The 19,412-nt window shown below is 51.9% G+C and overlaps 1 protein-coding gene across 1 annotated transcript in view; it reads left to right on the top strand.

Moving 5' to 3' along the window:
* Positions 1 to 2,539: 2,539 nt before the first annotated feature.
* LOC119533128 (cholesterol 24-hydroxylase) overlaps positions 2,540 to 19,412 on the top strand; it is a 30,357-nt gene continuing 13,484 nt past the window's right edge. The window contains exons 1-5 of the mRNA XM_037835242.1: positions 2,540 to 2,773; positions 10,472 to 10,552; positions 11,080 to 11,161; positions 18,384 to 18,457; positions 18,927 to 19,013. Coding sequence (XP_037691170.1) covers positions 2,655 to 2,773; positions 10,472 to 10,552; positions 11,080 to 11,161; positions 18,384 to 18,457; positions 18,927 to 19,013 — 443 coding nt within the window. The 5' untranslated portion in view covers positions 2,540 to 2,654. The remainder of the gene's footprint in view (positions 2,774 to 10,471; positions 10,553 to 11,079; positions 11,162 to 18,383; positions 18,458 to 18,926; positions 19,014 to 19,412) is intronic.

Raw genomic sequence — 19,412 nt, 5'->3', positions numbered from 1 at the left:
TTGCCTATACAGTGCATCATAATTTGGAAGACCCCAGTTTTAGGTGCTCGATGGCCACATAGGGCCAGTGGCTGCAGATCAGCTCAGGTCTAGACCTTCCCAGGGAAGGGCCAGGTGCTTGGCTGGGCACTTCCGGGCAGTGCCGTCTGCCCAGGAAAAGGGCCTGTAGCCCTCAGGCTGGGGTCTTGGGGTACAACCTCAGTGTACCCTAATCCCAGACCTGCCCAATCTTGATTCCCAAGACTGGACCAGGTGTATATATTTTTAAACATCCCTGGGTGATTTAGACAAACCACTAGGTTGAGGAGACTCTACTTCCCTTTCAGGTAGGGAAACTGAGGCCCAGACTGGAGAAGGAGGTTACCCACAGAGTGCAGGTGGGAAGGCAGTTACAGAATCATGGGCCGGCAGAGCAGCGGATGCTGGCTTCTGAGAACCTGGAGAAGGAGTCATATTCTCATCCTGGTGAGGCCAAGGGAACTTAGAAGCAAGTGGACATTTGGGCCCAGGAGGTTGACTAGGAGTTTGTTCGCCAGGCAGCCTGGCTGGGAAGGTGAGGGAGAAAGGAGCGAGGCCTTCCAGGGAGGAAGGTCAGAGGATCCAGGGGCCAAAGGGTTGGCAAGAATGAGGGGAGGGTGGCTGGTCCAGGGGGTGGGAGTGGACGATGGTGGGGGGAGGCGAGGGCTGGGGGTCTTGCTGGCACCACAGAAAGCCCTGGCGGCATTGGGCTCAGCAAAGCGAAGGGGTCATTTCCTGTTTGAGGCCTCCCTGGGCCTGTGTGGAAGGGCCGCTAGTGGGCTGCAGAACCCCAGCTTGTCACCTGCCTCTGCCACCTGACTCTCCCAGCCTGCGCAGTAGGCAGGAGGATCAGATAAGGTGGCAACCGGAAGGTGGTGTGGAAGCTGGGGCGTTGGTGCCCAGGGGAGGGGGAGACTGCTGACCCACACTAGTGGGTGTTGACCCAGGTTGACATGATGCCCACTCCTCTCTTAGCTCTAGTTAGACTCCTGTGCCTACCTGTAGCCGGATGCTGCCCTACACCAGCCTCACGTGGGCCCCAGACTGTGCCCAGAGCTGTTCAGGATTTGGCACCACCTTCAAGGAGCCATCGTTGGGGGGGTGGAGGTGTGGAGGGGGTGGGGAGGCAAGGCAGCAGGGAGCCTGCGAGCGGAGTGATACATGTTGTAACCTGAGGGAGCGGTTCCACAAATTCTGGATACTGAACACACGTCGCTTTCACTTTTCCAGCCCATCTGCCAGCCTGCAGGAAGTCCACACTCTCCCTCTAGGGCCCTGTGCTCCCTCCGAATTGCCCCCAAACCCTGGAGCTTTCACGTCCCGGGAAGGGGGCTCGGCAGGGCCAGTCCCGGTGCGCACCTGCGGCGGCTCCTCGGCGCCACGCGGGGGCGCAGTGCAGCCGGCTCCCGCAGCCCGACCGCGAGGCCGCGCGCCGCTGCACACCGGGCTGCCCCACCTGGGCCTGGCTCTCAAAGCTCGGCGCTCTCGGCACCCGGCATCCCGTCCACCTATGGCTGCGACGGGCTCCTGTCCCCGGCTGTACCCGGGAAGCGGGGTGCACAGGCCTCCTCTGCTTTCCGATCCCCAAACCTGTCCGGGACTGGCCCCCGGTGGGGCAGGAACTTGGCCTTTTCTCAGAACCCAGCGGCATCTAAACTCGCAGCCCGGGCTCTTTACTTGGGCTGCAGGTGGGCCCAGGTAGTCACAGGGAGGGAAGACGTGGTTATTATTTCAAAAATACCCCTGGCCACCCGGCACGTTTCTCGCCTTCCGGTGAGGGCGACCCTCCGTACCCGGGCTTCGACCGACTCCAGCTCCGGCTCGATCCGGAAGGTCCCCGGGGCGCCCGGGACTCCGGGAGGGCGGCCTCGGGCCGAGCCCTGCGCCCCTCGCTGCCAGGCACAGGGCCGGGGAGGGGCGGCCCCCACTCCCGCCGAGGTCCTCGCCCCTGCCCCGGGGCCCCGCTGGGGACCGCGAGCGCGCGGCGCTGGTTGCGGGCAGGCCGGGCCCGGGAGGCACCCGAGGGACGGCTTCGGGGAAAGGGCCTTGGTCTGGGGTTCCGGGGAGAGGTTTGGGAACGGTCGGCGTAATGCGGGGATTTAGGTTGGGGTCCCCAGGAAGGCTTCGGGAAGAGAGGAAGGGGCCTAGGCGCGCGCCGACAATCGCCCTTATTCCAAAGCCCCAGGGAAGGCGGAGCCACCCCGCGGGCATCCAGGGGCCGAGGCCGGGTTGCCAACGACAACACGTGCTGGGCGGAGCCGCTGTGGGGGCGGGGCCTGAGGGGGCGGGGCGGGGGCTGGGACACGGGAGGCTTAGCCAGAAACGGAGATGTGATTGGCGGAGACTGCACGCTCTGGGCGGGGCGATAGTGTGGGGGCGGAGCTTGAGGCGGGGCGAAGGCAGGCCCCGCGATCCGGAGCCGGAGGCGGAGACGTGGTTGGCGGGGACCGCGCGCCCTGGGCGGGGCCGGGGCTGGCGGGGGCGGAGCCGAGCGGGAGGGGGCGGTGCTGGGTCGCGCCGGGCCTGGGGCCGAGGCGGCGCTCGGCGCTCGGCGCTGACAGCTGAGGCGGCTCGCGGCCTCCCGCCCCCTCCGCGCTCGGCCCCGACCCCGGCTCGGACCGGCCCGGCCTGGAGCCATGAGCCCCGGGCTGCTGCTGCTCGGCAGCGCCGTCCTGCTCGCCTTCGGCCTCTGCTGCACCTTCCTGCACCGCGCTCGCAGCCGCTACGAGCACATCCCCGGGCCGCCGCGGCCCAGGTGAGCGGGGGGTGGGGGTGGGGGCGGGGGCCCGGATGGGGCGCTCGCTCGATCGGGGGCCGGGGGCCCGCGTGCAAGCGGGCGTCGGGGCCGGTGGTCCAGCCTCACCTTGGCGCGCGGCCGCCTGGGAACTGCGGCCGGGAGAGGGGCGCTAACTATTCTTAGCAACAAATTGCTCACAGCGGCAGCAGCTGCTCCGGCGCCCACCGCGCTCGGCTGGGCCCGACAGGCGTGATGGCTGCGCCAGCGCTGTCAGGTAGGCACTGTCGTTACCCCAACGCACAGACGAGGAGACTGAGGCGCGCGGAGGCGAAGTCACCTGCCCAAGGTCACACGGCTGGTAAGCTTCGATGTAAACCCAGGTCGGCCCGGCTGCAAAATAGGCGCTCTTACCTTTGGGACTTTAGGGTCACTCACTCTGGATGGGGACACACTGTGCTTTGGCCGCCTTCGTTTTTGTTTCAATCTCTGTCCTGGCATCTCCTACTTGTCTTCCCCTAGCACTTCCAGTCCTTTCTTGCCCCTGTCCCTGACCTACCTCCCCCCAGCTGGAATTACCTTTCGGAAGCTTAAATCAGATGTGTCATTTCCCTGCTCTGTGGGCTTTCCCTCACTTTGGAGCCATCTGCAAGTCTAAATTAAATCCGCTTCAGGGCCAGCAAGGCCCCTCTGAGCTCTGGGAACCAACCCCGCGCTTCTCTCTTCTCTCTCCCTTACCTGCTGTGGCTGCCCCCAGTCTTTCTGCCCCCACCCAGCTGACTCCCCTGGCTTTTCCTTCTCTTGAGTGGTGGCTTTCTCCTCTCCTCATCTCAAACCAGCCTTCCTTTTCTGCCCTGTGTAAAGCCCACCCGTCCCCAAGCTCCTATGGTGCCGTGCTCTTGCACCCCTTCCCAGCACTCATCACCCCAAAGTTACCTTCCTTACATCTGCTGGCTGTCTAGTCACCTGTTGACGGTCTGTCTGCCCCCTTAGAATGTGAGCCCCAGGAGGGCAGAGATGCCACTTGTTCGTCTGTGTACCCCACTGCCTGGCACGTTGCAGATGCTCAATAAATATTTGGTGAATGACTAAATAAACACTGGTATTAGACACACTTTTTAAAACCTCAGGATATGTCAGTTCTGGAAGGCACCCACCTCCAGCACACAGCAGATGTTCTGACCTTAGAAGACCGAATCACTTTTTGGTGGGTTTGGGACAGATCTCTGTGACATGAGGAGGCAGCTGTTTCCCCCACTGGCTCTCTGCCCTCCTGGCACCCCCTCCCACTTTAGGGCCTTCCTGACCCCCTTTCCCTGGCCCAGCAGCCCTGCCTTCCGTGTTACCCATCCAGCTCTTCCCCCAGCCTTCCAGGCGTGGCTTAAGTGTTAATTCCTCAGGGAGGTCCTTCCTAGTCCCACCCCTGAATATATTATGCACATTTCATGAGTCCTTAAGTCATCACATAATTCTCCTTCACAGCATAATGTTAATCAGGGAATTATTTGTGCAGCCTCTTGTTAAGTGTCTGTCTTTCCTGTGGGGCTGGCGTCTGTCTTGTTCACTGCCATATACCCGGTATCTAGCACATCCCCTGCCACACAGATGGTGGACACTCGAGAAACAGTGGTTCAGACTGAGTGGTGGGATTCTCCCAGAGTTCTCTGTGCACACCGTGGTCCCTCCAAGTTTCAAAATCAGCCAGCAACAGCAAGTCGCATTATTACGTGGCCTTCTCATAAACCCAAAGTCTTCAGCTTCTCTGGATCTGGTTAGGTTTTTTTTTCAGATGTATAAGGTTGATTCATTTTTTTTTTTAATGCAATTTTATTGAGATATATTCATCTGGTTGGGTTTTCTGTCCAGAGGGGACAGAACATTAATCAAGCTCCTCTCCCCACATCTTTTTTTTTTTTTAATGAGATGTAACTCACATACCATACAATTCACCCTTTTAAAGTGTCCAATTCAGTGGTTATAGTATGTTCACAGAGTTGCACAACCGTCACCACAATCTAATCCCAGAACATTTTCATCACCTCCCAAATAAACTCTGTGCCTTTAGCAATCATTCTCCATTCTCCCGTTGCCTCCAGCCCCTGACAGCCACTAATCTACTCTCTGTCTCTATGGATCTGCCTGTTCTGGACATTTCATATAAATGAATCATACAGTCTGTGGTCTTTTGTGTCTGGCTTCTTTCACTTAACATAATGTTTTCACATTACATCCATGTCGTAGCATGTATCAGTACTTCATTCCTTTTTATGACTGAATTTTCCCCAAATCTTATACCACAGAGTTGACATGTGACCTACAGGTGTGCCAGGGTGGCAGGGGGATGGGAGGATGGTGACTATAATTATAGGCTCTTTATTCTAAGGAAGTGAAGTGAACCATGCATATGTAAAAAGATTTGGGATTAAAAAATTGGTTGGTAGTCAAATATAAACGCATGCTAAGTGAAAGGTCTGGAACCTCTCCTAGCTGTAGAGGATCTGGCCTCTTGGTGTTTCCGGACAAAGGGCAGCGGCTACACCTCCCCCACCCTTCACCCTGCTTATTCAGCTGGAGCCGCCAGGCGGCCCTCTCCTCCAGGGTGCCCTCCCTGATTGCCCCACGTCTGTGCTCCCACACTGCGTCTGTGCTCCCACACTGCTTTTGTGCAGTCTGCCTTTTTACAACATCTACTGCAATGATCCGTGTAATGGTGAAAACTCAGACCCTCTACGAACACGTGTGGCTTCTTTATTTCTCTGTAACTGAGCTAGACTTCCTCGTCAGTCCCCATCTCTCTCCCAGTTTGTATTGAATTTGGAACAAAGTTTTCACGTTTGACTCCCAGACAGCACTGGTTCTCTCCTCCCACTCCCAATTGCCAAGACACCTGGGGCGGGGGCTGTTCAGCCAGGAGCCTGCCCGGTGGTCCCCGGCCATGGTGGAAACCCGCTGCCGGTTTTGTTGGGCGGCACATTCGGGGGACCCTGGGTGCCGAGCTGAGCACTCCCCACCCCCCTCCAGCATGAGGTACAGTCACGGACCCCTGCCCTCATGCCCAGGGGGTGGCCCACCCCACAGCCCACCCCACTGGAGGGCCTCGCAGTGGGCTTCTGAGTGACCTCTGCCCCAGTCACTGTCCAGGGCTTTCTTGGCCACAGGAAACCTTGGCTTCCCACTGGGCCAGGAACAGTGGGTTGGGGGAGAGGGGACCTGGAGATCTTTGCCCTCCGCTCTCTTCCTGGCCCCTTCTGCTGTATCCAGTCCACCACCGGGGCGTGCCAGTGGGCCTCTGTCTCAAGATGCTGAGACACGAGTCCCAGGGCTCTATGATCCCCCCAGCCTCACCTGCTTGTTTCTGTCACCTGGTTGTCCCCTTCTGTCTTCTCTTCCCCAGCGCCCCTGCAGGTTCCGGAAGGACTGGACTTTAGTCCCCTTTCCTGCCTGGCACTGGGGACCTCTCGCCCCTCTGTGCCCTCTAGGTGGCCCTCACCTGCCGTCCTCCTTGGCGAGAGGGGAGGCTCTGGGGTCAGGCAGGCCTGGGCAATGTACCAGCCTCTGCCCACACTTGGGTGACTCAAAACAGAACATTCCCCCCAAACGTGCAGACTGGGGGAGTGAGTCTTCTGGTAATGGAGCCATTTGTGGGTGGTGTCCCTGGCCACCTTTCTGCAGGTGGCCTGGTGTAGCTGCGCATCCCCTCACCCCGAGGGGGCCCCGGGCTGCCTGGAGGTCTTGCCACCTTCCTAGCACCTTGCCCACCCACTCCCAGGCAGCTTCCTCTCCTCTCTTCCTTCCCAACTCCCCCGCCATCCTCACTTGCAGCTCTGATTCTTGCCTCTTACTTCCCCAAGCAAACGGAGCCGGCACCGAGAACTTCTTTCAGCAGCTTTGCCATAGCAGCCCCCTCCCCACTCCTGGCGGCCACTTGGATGGTCACTGGGGCTCCCAGCAGGGCCCCCTGCTCCGATGCTGCTCCGGCACTTCTCCCTGCCTCCTCCGCCATCGGTTTTCCTTCTCCTCTGCATCACTCCCATTTTTATAGGATAGCCTAAGCATTCACTGCTTTTTTTCTCCTTTTAAATCTGTGCTTCACCCCCTTGCCCCCTCCAGCCGCCATCTCTGCATCCTGGTATAGCAAAACTCCTTGGAAGGCTTTCCGTGTTTGTGCCTGAGTTCCTCTCTCCCGTTCTCCCCTGAGCCCACCACCCCATCCAGCTTTGGCCTCTACTGCATGCCAGCCTGCTTTGGCCAAGGTCGCCAGGGGTCAGTACTCTGTCCTCCTCTAACCTGGGCCCAGCAGCCTGCGGCACAGCCGGTCCTTCCGTCCTCCTCGCCGGCTTCCCTCCCAGCTCTTCTCCTTCCTCCCCGGCGGCGCCTGCTCGGTCTCCCGGGCTGGCTGCTCCTTTGCTGCCTGAGCCCTCAGCGGTGGCTGGTCCTGGGTCCTCACCCCCGGAGATCTTATTCCAGTCTCCCAAATGCACGTCGCTGGCCGGGAACCGCCCCACCCCCACCCCAGATGTAGGATCCACCTGCTGGCTCCACGCTCACCTTGGATGTCCAAGAGGCCTCATGAGCTTCATGTCCAAACTCCAGCTCCTCGCTGAACCTGAGTATCTCAGGTTGGTTTCCTAGAAGCTGACCCGAGACCCAGGCCCAAGAGCGAGTGGTTTACTGGGGATGGTCCCAGGTTGGCGGGGTAGTCGGGGTGAGACAGAGAGGGAAGATAAGAAAGCTGGTAAAGCAAGTTGGCCCTGTGGGCAATTGAGGCGCCATCTCCCTGGGGATCCCAGAGGCCAGTGTAGAGCCCCAGGGTGATGGAGCAGGGTCATTGGTTGGGGCTGCTCCGCCTGGCCCACCTGCCCTAGGGGGAGGGGCAGGTCTGCACAGGTGGGTCAAGCGGGCAGGGCTTGATGCCCCCTGGGTCCTTCCCATCTTGTCAACTTGACTCTGGCCATCCTCCTAGTTGCCCAGGTCAAAAGCTTTAGGGTCACTGTTCTAGTTTGCTAATGCTGCTGGAATGCAAAACACCAGAGATGGATTGGCTTTTATAAAAGGGGTTTATTTGGTTACACAGTTACAGTCTTAAGGCCATAAAGTGTCCAAGGTAACACATCAGCAGTCAGGTACCTTCACTGGAGGATGGCCAATGGCGTCCGGAAAACCTCTGTTAGCTGGGAAGGCACGTGGCTGGCATCTGCTCCAAAGTTCTGGTTTCAAAATGGCTTTCTCCCAGGACATTCCTCTCTAGGCTGCAGTTCCTCAAAAATGTCACTCTTAGTTGCTCTTGGATTGTTTGTCCTCTCTTAGCTTCTCCAGAGCAAGAGTCTGCTTTCAATGGCCGTCTTCAGACTGTCTCTCATCTGCAGCTCCTGTGCTTTCTTCAAAGTGTCCCTCTTGGCTGTAGCGCCTCTTCAGAATGTCACTCACAGCTGCACTGAGTTCCCTCTGCCTGTCAGCTCATTTATATGGCACCAGTGATCAAGGCCCACCCTGAATGGGTGGGGCCACACTTCCATGGAAATATCTCATCAGAGTTATCACCTACCAGTTGGGTGGGGCATATTTCCATGCAAACACCCTAATCCAAACGTTCCAATTTAATCCCCACTAATATATCTGCCCCACAAGATTGCATCAAAGCATACGGCTTTTTCTAGGGGACATAATACATTCAAACCGGCACAGGCACCCTTGATGCCTCCCTCATGCCCCAAGCTCTGATCGCTCCACCTTCAAAATGCATCCACAGACACCCAGGGAAGTGAATCTCCCTGGCAACGTGGAATATGACTCCCGGGGAGGAATGTAGACCTGGCACCGTGGGACGGAGAACATCTTCTTGACCAAAAGGGGGATGTGAAAGGAAATGAAATAAGCTTCAGTGGCAGAGAGATTCCAAAAGGAGCCGAGAGGTCACTCTGGTGGGCACTCTTACACACACTTTAGACAACCTTTTTTAGGTTCTAAAGAATTGGGGTAGCTGGTGGTGGATACCTGAAACTATCAAACTACAACCCAGAACCCATGAATCTCGAAGACAGTTGTATAAAAATGTAGCTTATGAGGGGTGACAATGGGATCGGGAAAGCCATAAGGACCAAACACCACTTTGTCTAGTTTATGGATGGATGTGTAGAAAAGTAGGGGAAGGAAACAAACAGACAAAGGTACCCAGTGTTCTTTTTTACTTCAATTGCTCTTTTTCACTCTAATTATTATTCTTGTTATTCTTGTGTGTGTGCTAATGAAGGTGTCAGGGATTGATTTAGGTGATGAATGTACAACTATGTAATGGTACTGTAAACAATCGAAAGTACAATTTGTTTTGTATGACTGCGTGGTATGTGAATATATCTCAATAAAATGATGATTTAAAAAAAAAAAAAAAAAAAAAAACAAAATGCATCCAGAGCCCCACTTTTTCTTGTCACCCTGCCCCACCCTGGTCTCAGCCCTTCTCACCTCTCACAGGGCGATTGTGAAGTGCCCGCCTGGTGGCCCCGCTCCCACACTGCCGCCCTTGGTTTACTCTCAGCCCAGCAGCTGGACCCCTCCATTTAAACCCAAGGCAGACCCCCACGCTGCTCGCTCAAAAACCCAGGGGACCCCGCCTCACCGGGGTCAAAGCCAAGGCCTTATAACAGCCCCCAAGGCCCCATGTGATCTGTCCCCCCAACCTCAGTGGCCCCATCCTTTATCACTGTCCCCTCCAGCGTTCTGCTCCAGCCATATCAGCCTTCTTGGTGTTCCTTGAATGGATCAAGCATCCCCTACCTCAGGGCCATCGCCCTGGACTGCTCTGCCCCCACGTATCTGCCTGGCCAGGCTGCTCACCTCTTGCAGGTCTCAGCTCCCAGGTCAGCTTCTCTGAAGGGCCTTCCCTGACCTGCCTGGATGAAAGGGCCCCACCCCCACCCCAGCACTTCTTATCCCTCTTACTCTCTTCTGCTTTGCTCCTTTCACTCTCTGGCACCGTATTTATTTTATTTGTTTGTTTATTCTCCATACCGCCCACCCCAGCCCCTGCCAGGAGAACGTGAGTTCCGTGACTCGGAAAGCTCAAATTGTGGTTTTGTTGTCATGCATTCTGGGTGCTGCAGTGAGCTTGATGGGAACGAGGTCATATGGGAGGCAGGATGTCTTGGGCGCCTTGAAACATGCTTCAAGGTGACCCCCAACTAAGGTGACAACCCAGTGGTCACACTGCAGACTTAGCACCCCAAACATCCCCCGGGGAGAAGGGCTCTGGGTGCCCTGGCACCAGCTATGCAATGCAGGCACACGGCCTCACCTCTCCAGCCTTGGTCGCCCTACCTGTAAACAGGTACGTCATAGACCTCCTTCCAGGTGATGCGGGAGGGTAAGGTGAGGGGAGACTGAGCACGGTACCTGGCACATCGTAGGTGTTAATGAATTCCTCGAGGCAATTGCCACTCAACGTACACCGAGCCCTTTCCATGCACCAGCCCCAGTCCTGTGCCCTGGGGAGACGGAGTGGAAGGAAACAGTCTCCTCTCCAAGGAGGCCTTTGGAGCCGGTCAGACCTGGGTTTGATCCTGACTTGTTTTCTCACTGGCTGATGACCCTGAGCCGTGCTTTTGCCTCAGTTCTCCCATCTGTGAAGTGGGCCTAATACCGCCAATCTCCGGGGCTTCAGTGGGGAAGGGAGAGTTCTGGAATGCTGGCTCTGGGAATCCTAACGTTTCCCGTTTCTTCCAGTTTCCTCCTAGGACACCTGCCCTACTTTTGGAAAAAGGATGAGGTTTGTGGCCGCACACTCCAAGATGTGTTTTTGGATTGGTGGGTTCTGACTTGTCTTTTGTTGCCTTTTCTCTAGGGCCCTCACGGGGCAGCTCCCCCTCCACCAGCACCCCCACCCCTGACCTCTCCACCCGGGGCCCCAGTCACTCCCTGAGTGGAGAGGCAGGAGAGGCTGGTTCCGAAGCCAAGCTCTGCCCTTCACCAGCCGCGTGGACTTAGACCACCACCAGAGGCTCCCTGGGCCTCAGTTTCCCCACCTGTAGCCTGGGTGGGGGTGTGACTAGATAACGGTCACTCTTTGTCAAAGCATCCTTAGAGACATCATCTTGTTTGGTTCCCAGACAACCTTTGGGGGCAGTCAGAGGAGGGAGGTGGCAGCCCCATTTTATGGGTGTGGAAAGTGGGGCCGGGCAGGGACCACCACGCAGCACTGAGTCAGCAGCGGGGCAGACCCCCAGGCCTCCTGGGCCTGGTGCAGGGCTCTTCTGTGGCCTGAGCCCCCTCCTGGGCGGGACACTTCCTTGTCTCCGGCGGGGCCCCGGCTGATGGTGTTCCCTGGTTTCCAGGGCTAAGAAGTACGGACCCGTCGTGCGGGTCAACGTCTTCCACAAAACTTCGGTCATCGTCACGAGCCCCGAGTCGGTCAAGGTAGGAGGACGGGTGGGCTCCACGGGGAGGCCCCTCCCCTTCCCTGGGTAGGCAGAGGGAAGCTGGCCCAGGGGCTGCAGGGAAAGTTCCAGAGCCAAGCTCGTTTGGGCTGGCTTCCTAAGGATCCGGAGGGAAATGGCGGTTTTCTCTCCGCCCACCCATCAGTTGGAGGGTGTCTACAAGCAGAGCTGTTTGATGTGGAGAGCGAGTGGGGACTGTGATTTCAGACTGATCTGGGTGCAGATTCTCACTTTAGTTTTCCTCTCTCAGCTCCCTCATCAGGGAGATTGAAAGTGCAATACTCACCTCCCAGGGCTATGGTGAGAATTAATTACTGATTGATTGATTTAGCAAATAAAGTGACAAGAGATACTTAGACAACATTTGCTATGTGCCAGGTACTGTTCCATGTCCAATTATTGACCCATTTGATCTTCATCGGGTATGGACACTTATTAGTCCCTTTGTTAGAGATGAGAACGCTAGGGCACAGAGAGGCGAAGTGGGGTTTGAACCCAAGCAACGCAGTTCCAAAGGTTATGCTGTCATCCTGAGTGCTACATGGCCCCTGGGGAGGTAGTTGGCGTTCACTGGGTGATGTGTGCAGGGCCTTCTGTGTGGGTACTAAGCATGGGTGTCAGACCCTCTGCTTGGGAGTCGGCAGAGCCAGGCTCACATCTGGGCTCAGCACCAACAGTCTGTGGGACCTCAGACAAGTTACTTACTCGGAGCCTCGGTTTCCTCATCTTAAAACAGGATGAAGCCCCTCTTCCTGTGTAGTCGTAAGAATGGAGCTGGAATAATGTATGTGAGCCATCTACCCTGGTGCCTGACACACCGTGGTGCTCAGTGATGGTGCTGTGATTTTCACAGTGGGGACCCAGCCCATGTGTGGGGGGATTCTCTGCATGGGTGACCCTGAGGATGATAAAATACCCTTCGGGGTCCAGATGGAGTAAGTTGAACAATCATAGTGTCTTTCACAATATTTGAAAAATCACTTAAAATTAATTTCAAACATAGAGACAGGTTAAGATTTTTTCAAACGTAGAGACAGTTTAAGCATGCTACCAAAAACCATGCAAAAGGACTTTCATGCTGAATGAGATGCCTAATGAGAAAGGAAATTTAAACAGATACATTAATATGGTAATTACGTTGATATTCAAATATTAAACCAACCTTGCATTCCTGGTCATGGTGTATTATCTTTTTTACAACTTGTTGGATTCAATTGCTAATATTTTTTAAGGATTTTTCTTTCTTTTTTTCTCTCTCCTTTCCTTCCTCCTTCCCTCCATCTCTGCTCTGTCTCCCTCTCCCTCCCCCCCCAACCCCTGCCTTTGTCTGGTTTGTGTGTCAGGTTAATACTAGCTTTATAAGATGAGTTGGGAAGTGTTCCTTCCTTCTCTACTTTTTTAAAGGGTTTGTTAAGGAGTTGTGTTATTTCTTCCTTTAATGTTTGATAGAATTCACCAGTGAAGCTACCTGGGCCTGGAATTTTCTTTGAGGGTAGTTTTTTTTTTTTAATTACACATTAAATTTCTTTTATTGATATATAGCCATTTGGATTTTCTATTTTTTATTGAGTATGCTTTTGTCTTTCAAGGAATTTGTCCATTTCATCTAAATTATTAAAATTATTCACATAAAATTGTTCATAATATTTTCTTATTTCTTATTAATGTTGGTGGGATCTATAGTGATGCCTCCTCTTTCATTCCTGAGAATAGTAATTTCGGTTTTCTCTTATTTTCTTGATCAGGCTAGCAAGAGGTTTATCAATTTTTATCCTGCTTTTCAAAGAACTACTTTCTGGTTTCACTCTTTTTCCTATTGTTTGTCCATTTTTATTGTATTGATTGCTGTGTTTATCTTTATTATTTTCTTCCTTATACTCACTTTGGGTTTAATTTGTTCTTCCTTTTTTCTAATCTCTTAAGATGGGAGTTTAGAGCATTGATTTTAGACCTTTTTGTTTTCTTTTCTAATATAAGCATTTAAGGCTATACATTTTCCTCTAAGCACTTTTAGCTGCATCTCACAAATTTTAATATGTTGTGCTTTCATTTTCATTCAATTCAAAATATTTCCTAATTTCCCTTGTGATTTGTTCTTTGAACCATGGATTATTTAGATATGTGTTATTCATTCTCCAAATATTATGGGATTTTCCCAGGTTATCGTTCTGTTTTCTAATTTAATTCTCTTGAGGCCAGAGAAAATACTCTTCATGATTTGAATCCTTTTGAATTTATTGAGACTTGTTTTGGCCCAGCATATAGTTTATCTTGGTGAATGTTCATGAGCACTTGAAAAGAAAGTATATTCTGCAAATGTTGAATGTTGAATATTTTAGAAATGTCGTTAGGTAAAATTGTTTCATAGTATAATTTAAGTCTTCCAAATTCTTACTAATTTTCTGTCTACTTTTTCTGTCAGTTACTGTATAGGGGTGTTGAACCATCCAACCATAATCACAGATTTGTCCATTTCTCCTTTTAATTCTGGCAGTCTTGTATTTTTCATGTATTTTAAAGCTTTGTTATTAGTTGTGAATGCATTTAGGATGGTTATGTCTTCATGATGAATTGTCTCTTTTATCTTTATAAAATGTTCCTTTTATCTCTGTTAATATTCCTTATTTTGAAGTGTATTTTGTCTGATATTAATATGGCCACTAAAGCTTTCTTATGTTTGGTGTTTGCATGGATATATTTTTCATCCTTTTGATTTTAATCTATCTGTTTAATCTATCTGTTTTTGTATTTAAAGCAGATTTCTTATAGATAGCAGATAGTTGGCTCTTGCTATTTTATCCAGTCTGACTATCTCTGCCTTTTAATTGGAATGCTTAGATCATTTACATTTAATGTAATTATTGATATGGTTGGGTTTAAATCTATGCTGCTGCTAGTTGTTTCCTATTTGTGCCATCTGGTCTTTGTTCCCTTTTTCCCCTTCCCTGACTTCTTTTGTATTATTTTTTAGTATTTCATTTATCTCCACCATTGGCTTATTAAAACCCTTTCTCTCTTGGTGGTTCCCAGCAATTATAATATGGTTTTTAGCTTATTCTGATCTATCTTCAAATAATACTATACCATGTGTTCTAGTTTGCTAATGCTGCAGAATGCAAAACACCAGAGACGGATAGGCTTTTATAAAACGGGGGTTTATTTCACTACACAGTTACAGTCTTAAGGCCACAAAGCATCCAAGGTAACACCTCAGCAATCGGGTACCTTCACCGGAGGATGGCCAATGGCATCCGGAAAACCTCTGCTAGCTAGGAAGGCAGCTGGCATCTGCTCCAAAGCTCTGGCCTCAAAACGGCTTTCTCCCAGGACTTTCCTTTCTAGCAAGCTTGCTTCTCTTCAAAACATCACTCCCAGCCGCACTCTCTTTCCTCTTTGAGTCAGCTCATTTATACAGCTCCACCGATCAAGGCCCACCCCGAATGGGTGGGGCCACGCCTCCATGGGAACATCTCATTACCCACAGCTGGGTGGGGCACATTCCAAGCAAATCCAACCATCACCAGAACGCCTGCCCCACACAAGACCACAAAGACAATGGCATTTGGGGGACACAACACACTCAAACCGGCACACCATGTAAGACTGTCACAGCACTATAGTTCTATTCCTCTTTTTCTATCCTTTGTGCTATTGTCCCCATACACTTTACTTTTACTTATGCTATAAACCCCACAATACATAGTTATTATCTTTGCTCTAAGTGAGCCAATTATATTTAAAGGTATTAAAATAGACTAAAATATCTTTTCTATTTACCCATATGTTTACCATTTCTGGCACTTTTCAGTGTGTATGTGTGTGTGTGTGTGTGTGTATGTATCTGTATGTGGTGTGTAGTTCCTAGATCCCATCTGGTATGATTTTTATTCTCCCTGAAGAACTTCCTTTAAAGTTTCTTACAGGGCAGGTCTGCTGGTGGCAAATTCTCTCAGCTTTCGTTAGTCTTAAAAATTCTTTATCATGCAATTGTTTAAAAATATTTTCATTGGATATAGAATTTCAGGTTGATTTTTGGATTTTAGATTTTTTTCTTTCAGCACTTTAACAATATCATTCCTTTATCCCCTGGCTTGCATTCTTTTATTATGTTTTATTTTTTTAAATGCAATTTCATTGAGATACACTCACACAACACACAGTCCTTCTAAGTGCACAATCAGTTGTTCACAGCATCATCACTGCAATTTTGATGGTGAGAACTTGGTGTGCTTTCTTATCTTTGTTCCTCTATTCACACTGGCTTTTTCTCTGTCTGTTTTAAAGATTTTCTCTTTATAAATGGTTTCAGCAATTTGATTGTGCTCTCCCTTGGTGTACTTTTTTGTGTTAATCCTATTTGTGTTATTCCTATTTAGGATTCTTTGAACTTCTTGGATATATGAGTTTATGCTCATATTTTCCTTTGAATTATTGTAATATTTATAATAAGTGTTTTAAAATTCCTATCTGCTAATTCAATTATCTCTGTTATTTCCAGGCCTGGTTATGGGTCAGATTTTCCTGATTTTTGACTTGTCTGCTGGTTTTTTATTGGATACTGGGCGATGGAATTTTACACTGTTGAGTGGCAGATTTTATTTTATATCTTTTTTTCTGACAGCGGTAAAGTTCTTAAGACCAGCTTGATCCTTTCAAGGCTTGTTTTAAGGCTATTTTTTAGGGTGGATCTAGAGTAGATTTACTCTGGAGTTACCTCAGCCCCACTACTAAGAAGTGACCCTCCTGGGGCCTCTGCCGGAAGCCCTGTGTCTGTAGCCTTGTGCAAGCCCTGAGAATTGTTCATCCTGCAGTTCCTCGGGAGTTCTTCTTTCCCTGGAAGTTGCTTTTCGCTCAGTCTTGTGGAGTTTTACCCTACAAGTGCACCGATTGGCATTCATCCAAAGATTCAGGGGCTCTCTGTTTTAGTTTCCTGGCTGCTAAAACAAATCCCATCAATGGGTTGCCGTGAACAATGGGGATTTATCGGTTCATGGTTTTGAGGCTAGGCAAGGCGATGCTTTCTCCACAAAGGCCGTGGCGTTCTGGGACTGGCTGCCGGCGATCCTTGGTCCTTGGCTTTTCTGTCACATGGAAAGGCTCATGGTGACCTCTCCTGGCTTCTCTCTGTCTGACTTTCACTCTAACTGTAAAGGTCTCCAGTAATCCGGATTAAACCCCAACCTGACCCATGGGGTCACACCTTAACTGAAGTAACATCTTGACGAAATCCTCTTTGCAATGGGTCCATGCATGTCAGAATGCTGACCAAGCCCAAGGACGTGTCCACAGGGGGTATGCGATTCAATCTTCAACCCCCTCAGATTTCTGCGTAGGAGCTCTTTCTCTGCACAGCTCCTCCCTTGCTGGTCTCTGTTCTGCCAATTTTGGCCTCCTCACCGCCTCCCTGGGCCTTTTCTACTTGCAAGGCCACTGGCTGGTGTTTGACTTTCTCCTTTGGTGCTATTGTCCCGAAATTGCCTCTAGACCTAAAGCTGGGGTCCCCACAGGGCTCACGTCTTTTTTTTTCCGTCTCTTGGGGTTCACAGTCCTGCACTGCCTATTGTCCAGTATCTGAAAACAGGCATTTCATATATTTGACCCAGTTTTCTGGTTGCTTATGGCAGGAAGGCAAATAGGGTCTCTAGCAGTTACTGCTTCGTGAGCAGAGAAGTGAGCGGAGACATGTGCAGTGGCAGCAAGTTCCTGGGTGTTCTCAGCGCGTCCCTCACTCCCGCGGCCCCAGGACACCCAGCTGGGGGCGACCTGCTTGGGGCAGCTGTGTCGCCGCGGTGAGGGAAGGTCTCCAGTTCAGTTTAGCTAGGGCTTTCCCAGACCCCTGCTCAGGTGTCTTGATGATGGGCACTCACTGTCATTTCTTTTGGCCGAAGAGGAAACAGGCTTGTGGTGGGGGAGTGACAGAACTTGGTTTACCGATGACAGGGTTTGGGGTTGGGGGTTATTTTTTGGGGGGAGAGGAGTGTTTCCAGAATTTGGCCCATGACCCAAAGCCAGCCACTTTGGGGGTGTCCTTTCAGCTGAAGAACCAATATTAGGCCTCCAGGAACTAAACTCATTGGAACCAGCAGCCCCTGGTTAATTTATAAAGGAGAGAGCACCCCACTATTTTCCCATGCTCCCAGGCCCGTGGGAGCTGGGCCCCCCAGCCTCTCCAGCCCCACCCCATGAACTCTCCCCAAATGTACCCTGTGGCCCCTTATGTCCATTCCCTGCCCGGATCATAGCTTTCTCCCCCTCGCCCGCACGTCAGATTGCCTGGATTCAAATCCTACACCACCATCTGCCCTGGGCCATTTTACATCTGCATCTTCATCTGTAGATGAGCTAAAAATAGCATGCACATCTTAGGATTGATGAGGTGTTAGATGAGATACAGGATGCTGATGTGCACCCAGCATTATTGAGCACCTGCTGTGTACCAGGCACTATTCCTGGCACTTTCCTTGAAGAACTAATTTACTCAGCCACAGCAAGGCAGCCTCTCTTCTCATGCCCTTCTGGCAAGATGAGGAAACCGAGGGGAGGAGGACGTGAGTAACTCACCCAGGGTTACTCACAGAGCAACAAGGAGCAAGGATTCTGAGCCCGGATTCAAATCCAAGCTAGCTGGCTCCACAGCCAAGCTGCTAACCACTGGGCAGTTCTACCACGAGAGCTGTTAGCTGCTGCCACTCTTGCTACCATTCAGTTCTTGGTGTGGCAAGTTGACTCTTCCTCAAGGAAGCCTTCTTGGGTTGGCATTTACGACCCTAAATTGTGCTGAGTCTCTCCTATGTCCCAGAAGCCATTCCTCTGGGCTTCTCCCCTTCTCTCTCTGGTTTCAGAGCAGTGTGTGCCTTTTCTCACTGTTTTGGAAAGTGGCACAGTGTGAGGTCCCACGTGCTTTGGAAAAGGCACCTGCACCACTCTCCAGCTGTGTGGCCCTAGAAAAATCACTCCACCCCTCTGTGCCCCACTTTGCCTCATCTGAAAAACGGGATGAAATTCCTTGAAAGTGGGACTTCCTCAATGGATGGCTGAGGATTAAATGAGAGTCTGAATACAGCATCCCACCAGCTGGCACTCAGCAAATGGTGATTGTTTGGGGCACATTTCACAAAGTCAAGAAGGCTGCTGATCCCTTTGCAGCCTTTCCCAGGTGCATGAGCTCATGTTGGGTTTTTTTTGGGGGGGGGGATGTTTAGAAGTTCCTGATGTCAACCAAGTACAACAAGGACTTCAAGATGTACCGTGCCATACAGACTGTGTTTGGAGAGAGGTGAGGCATTGGGGTGGGGGTGGGGGGTGGGAAACCTTCTCCGGCTGGGAGTGGGGGTCTGCGTGGCCCAGAAGGTTGGGGCGTACATTAAGGCCCACCATGTCCCCAGCTGCTGAGCCCAAAGCAGGTGCCCCTTAAGTGGTTCCTGCCACTCTTGTCATCAGCCCTTTCATGCTCCCCCTTCCCCTCGGAAGGCAGGTGGGGTGCATGGCGGCTGAGGTTGGGGCATGGTGTCACCCTGTCTCTTTCTTTTTTTTTTTTTTGGATTATGGTAAAATTCATATAACATAAAATGTGCCACTTTAACCATTTTAACAAGTGTGTTTCGGTGGCATCCGGTGCGTTTACAGGGCTGTGCCCCCGTGCCCGCTCTCCAGCACCAGAGCATTTTCATCACCCCCAAAGGGAACCGTGCACCCTCCGAGTGGCCACTCCCTGCTTTGGGCGTCAAGTGCTTTGTCTCCCGCAGGCTCTTTGGCCACGGCTTGGTGTCGGAATGTGACTACGACCGTTGGCACAAGCAGCGGAGGGTCATGGATCTGGCCTTCAGCCGAAGGTGAGCGTGGCCAGAGGTGGCCGCGAGGGCCAGGGCGGGTCAGGGGGGCGCGGAGCTGCCGCGGCATAGGGTGGCCTTGGGGAGAGGGGTCTTCCTCTGAGGGCCTCATCCGGGCTGAAAAGAGGGAGGCGAGAGGGGGACGAGTGGTCAAAAGAGGGAGAAGGGTGGGCCGGCCCAGCGGGACACGAGCCAGGGCCCCTGTGTGGTTTGCAAAGTACTGAGAACCATGATGGACTTGTAAAATGTTTTATTTGGAAATAATTTCTAATTTACAGGGATGTTGCAAGAATAGGAGTAGAACAAAGAACACCCATCTGCCTCTTACATTAAACCTTATTAGATCGTTAGTGACAGTCTCAGTTTCCCACGTGGCTCTAACAAAAATCCCCCATGCTAGTT

The sequence above is a fragment of the Choloepus didactylus genome, chromosome 4 (assembly GCF_015220235.1).
Source record: "Choloepus didactylus isolate mChoDid1 chromosome 4, mChoDid1.pri, whole genome shotgun sequence".
NCBI lineage: Eukaryota > Metazoa > Chordata > Mammalia > Pilosa > Megalonychidae > Choloepus > Choloepus didactylus.
The sequence above is the reverse complement of the archived record's forward strand: the minus strand, read 5'-3'. Positions and strand labels throughout refer to the sequence as shown.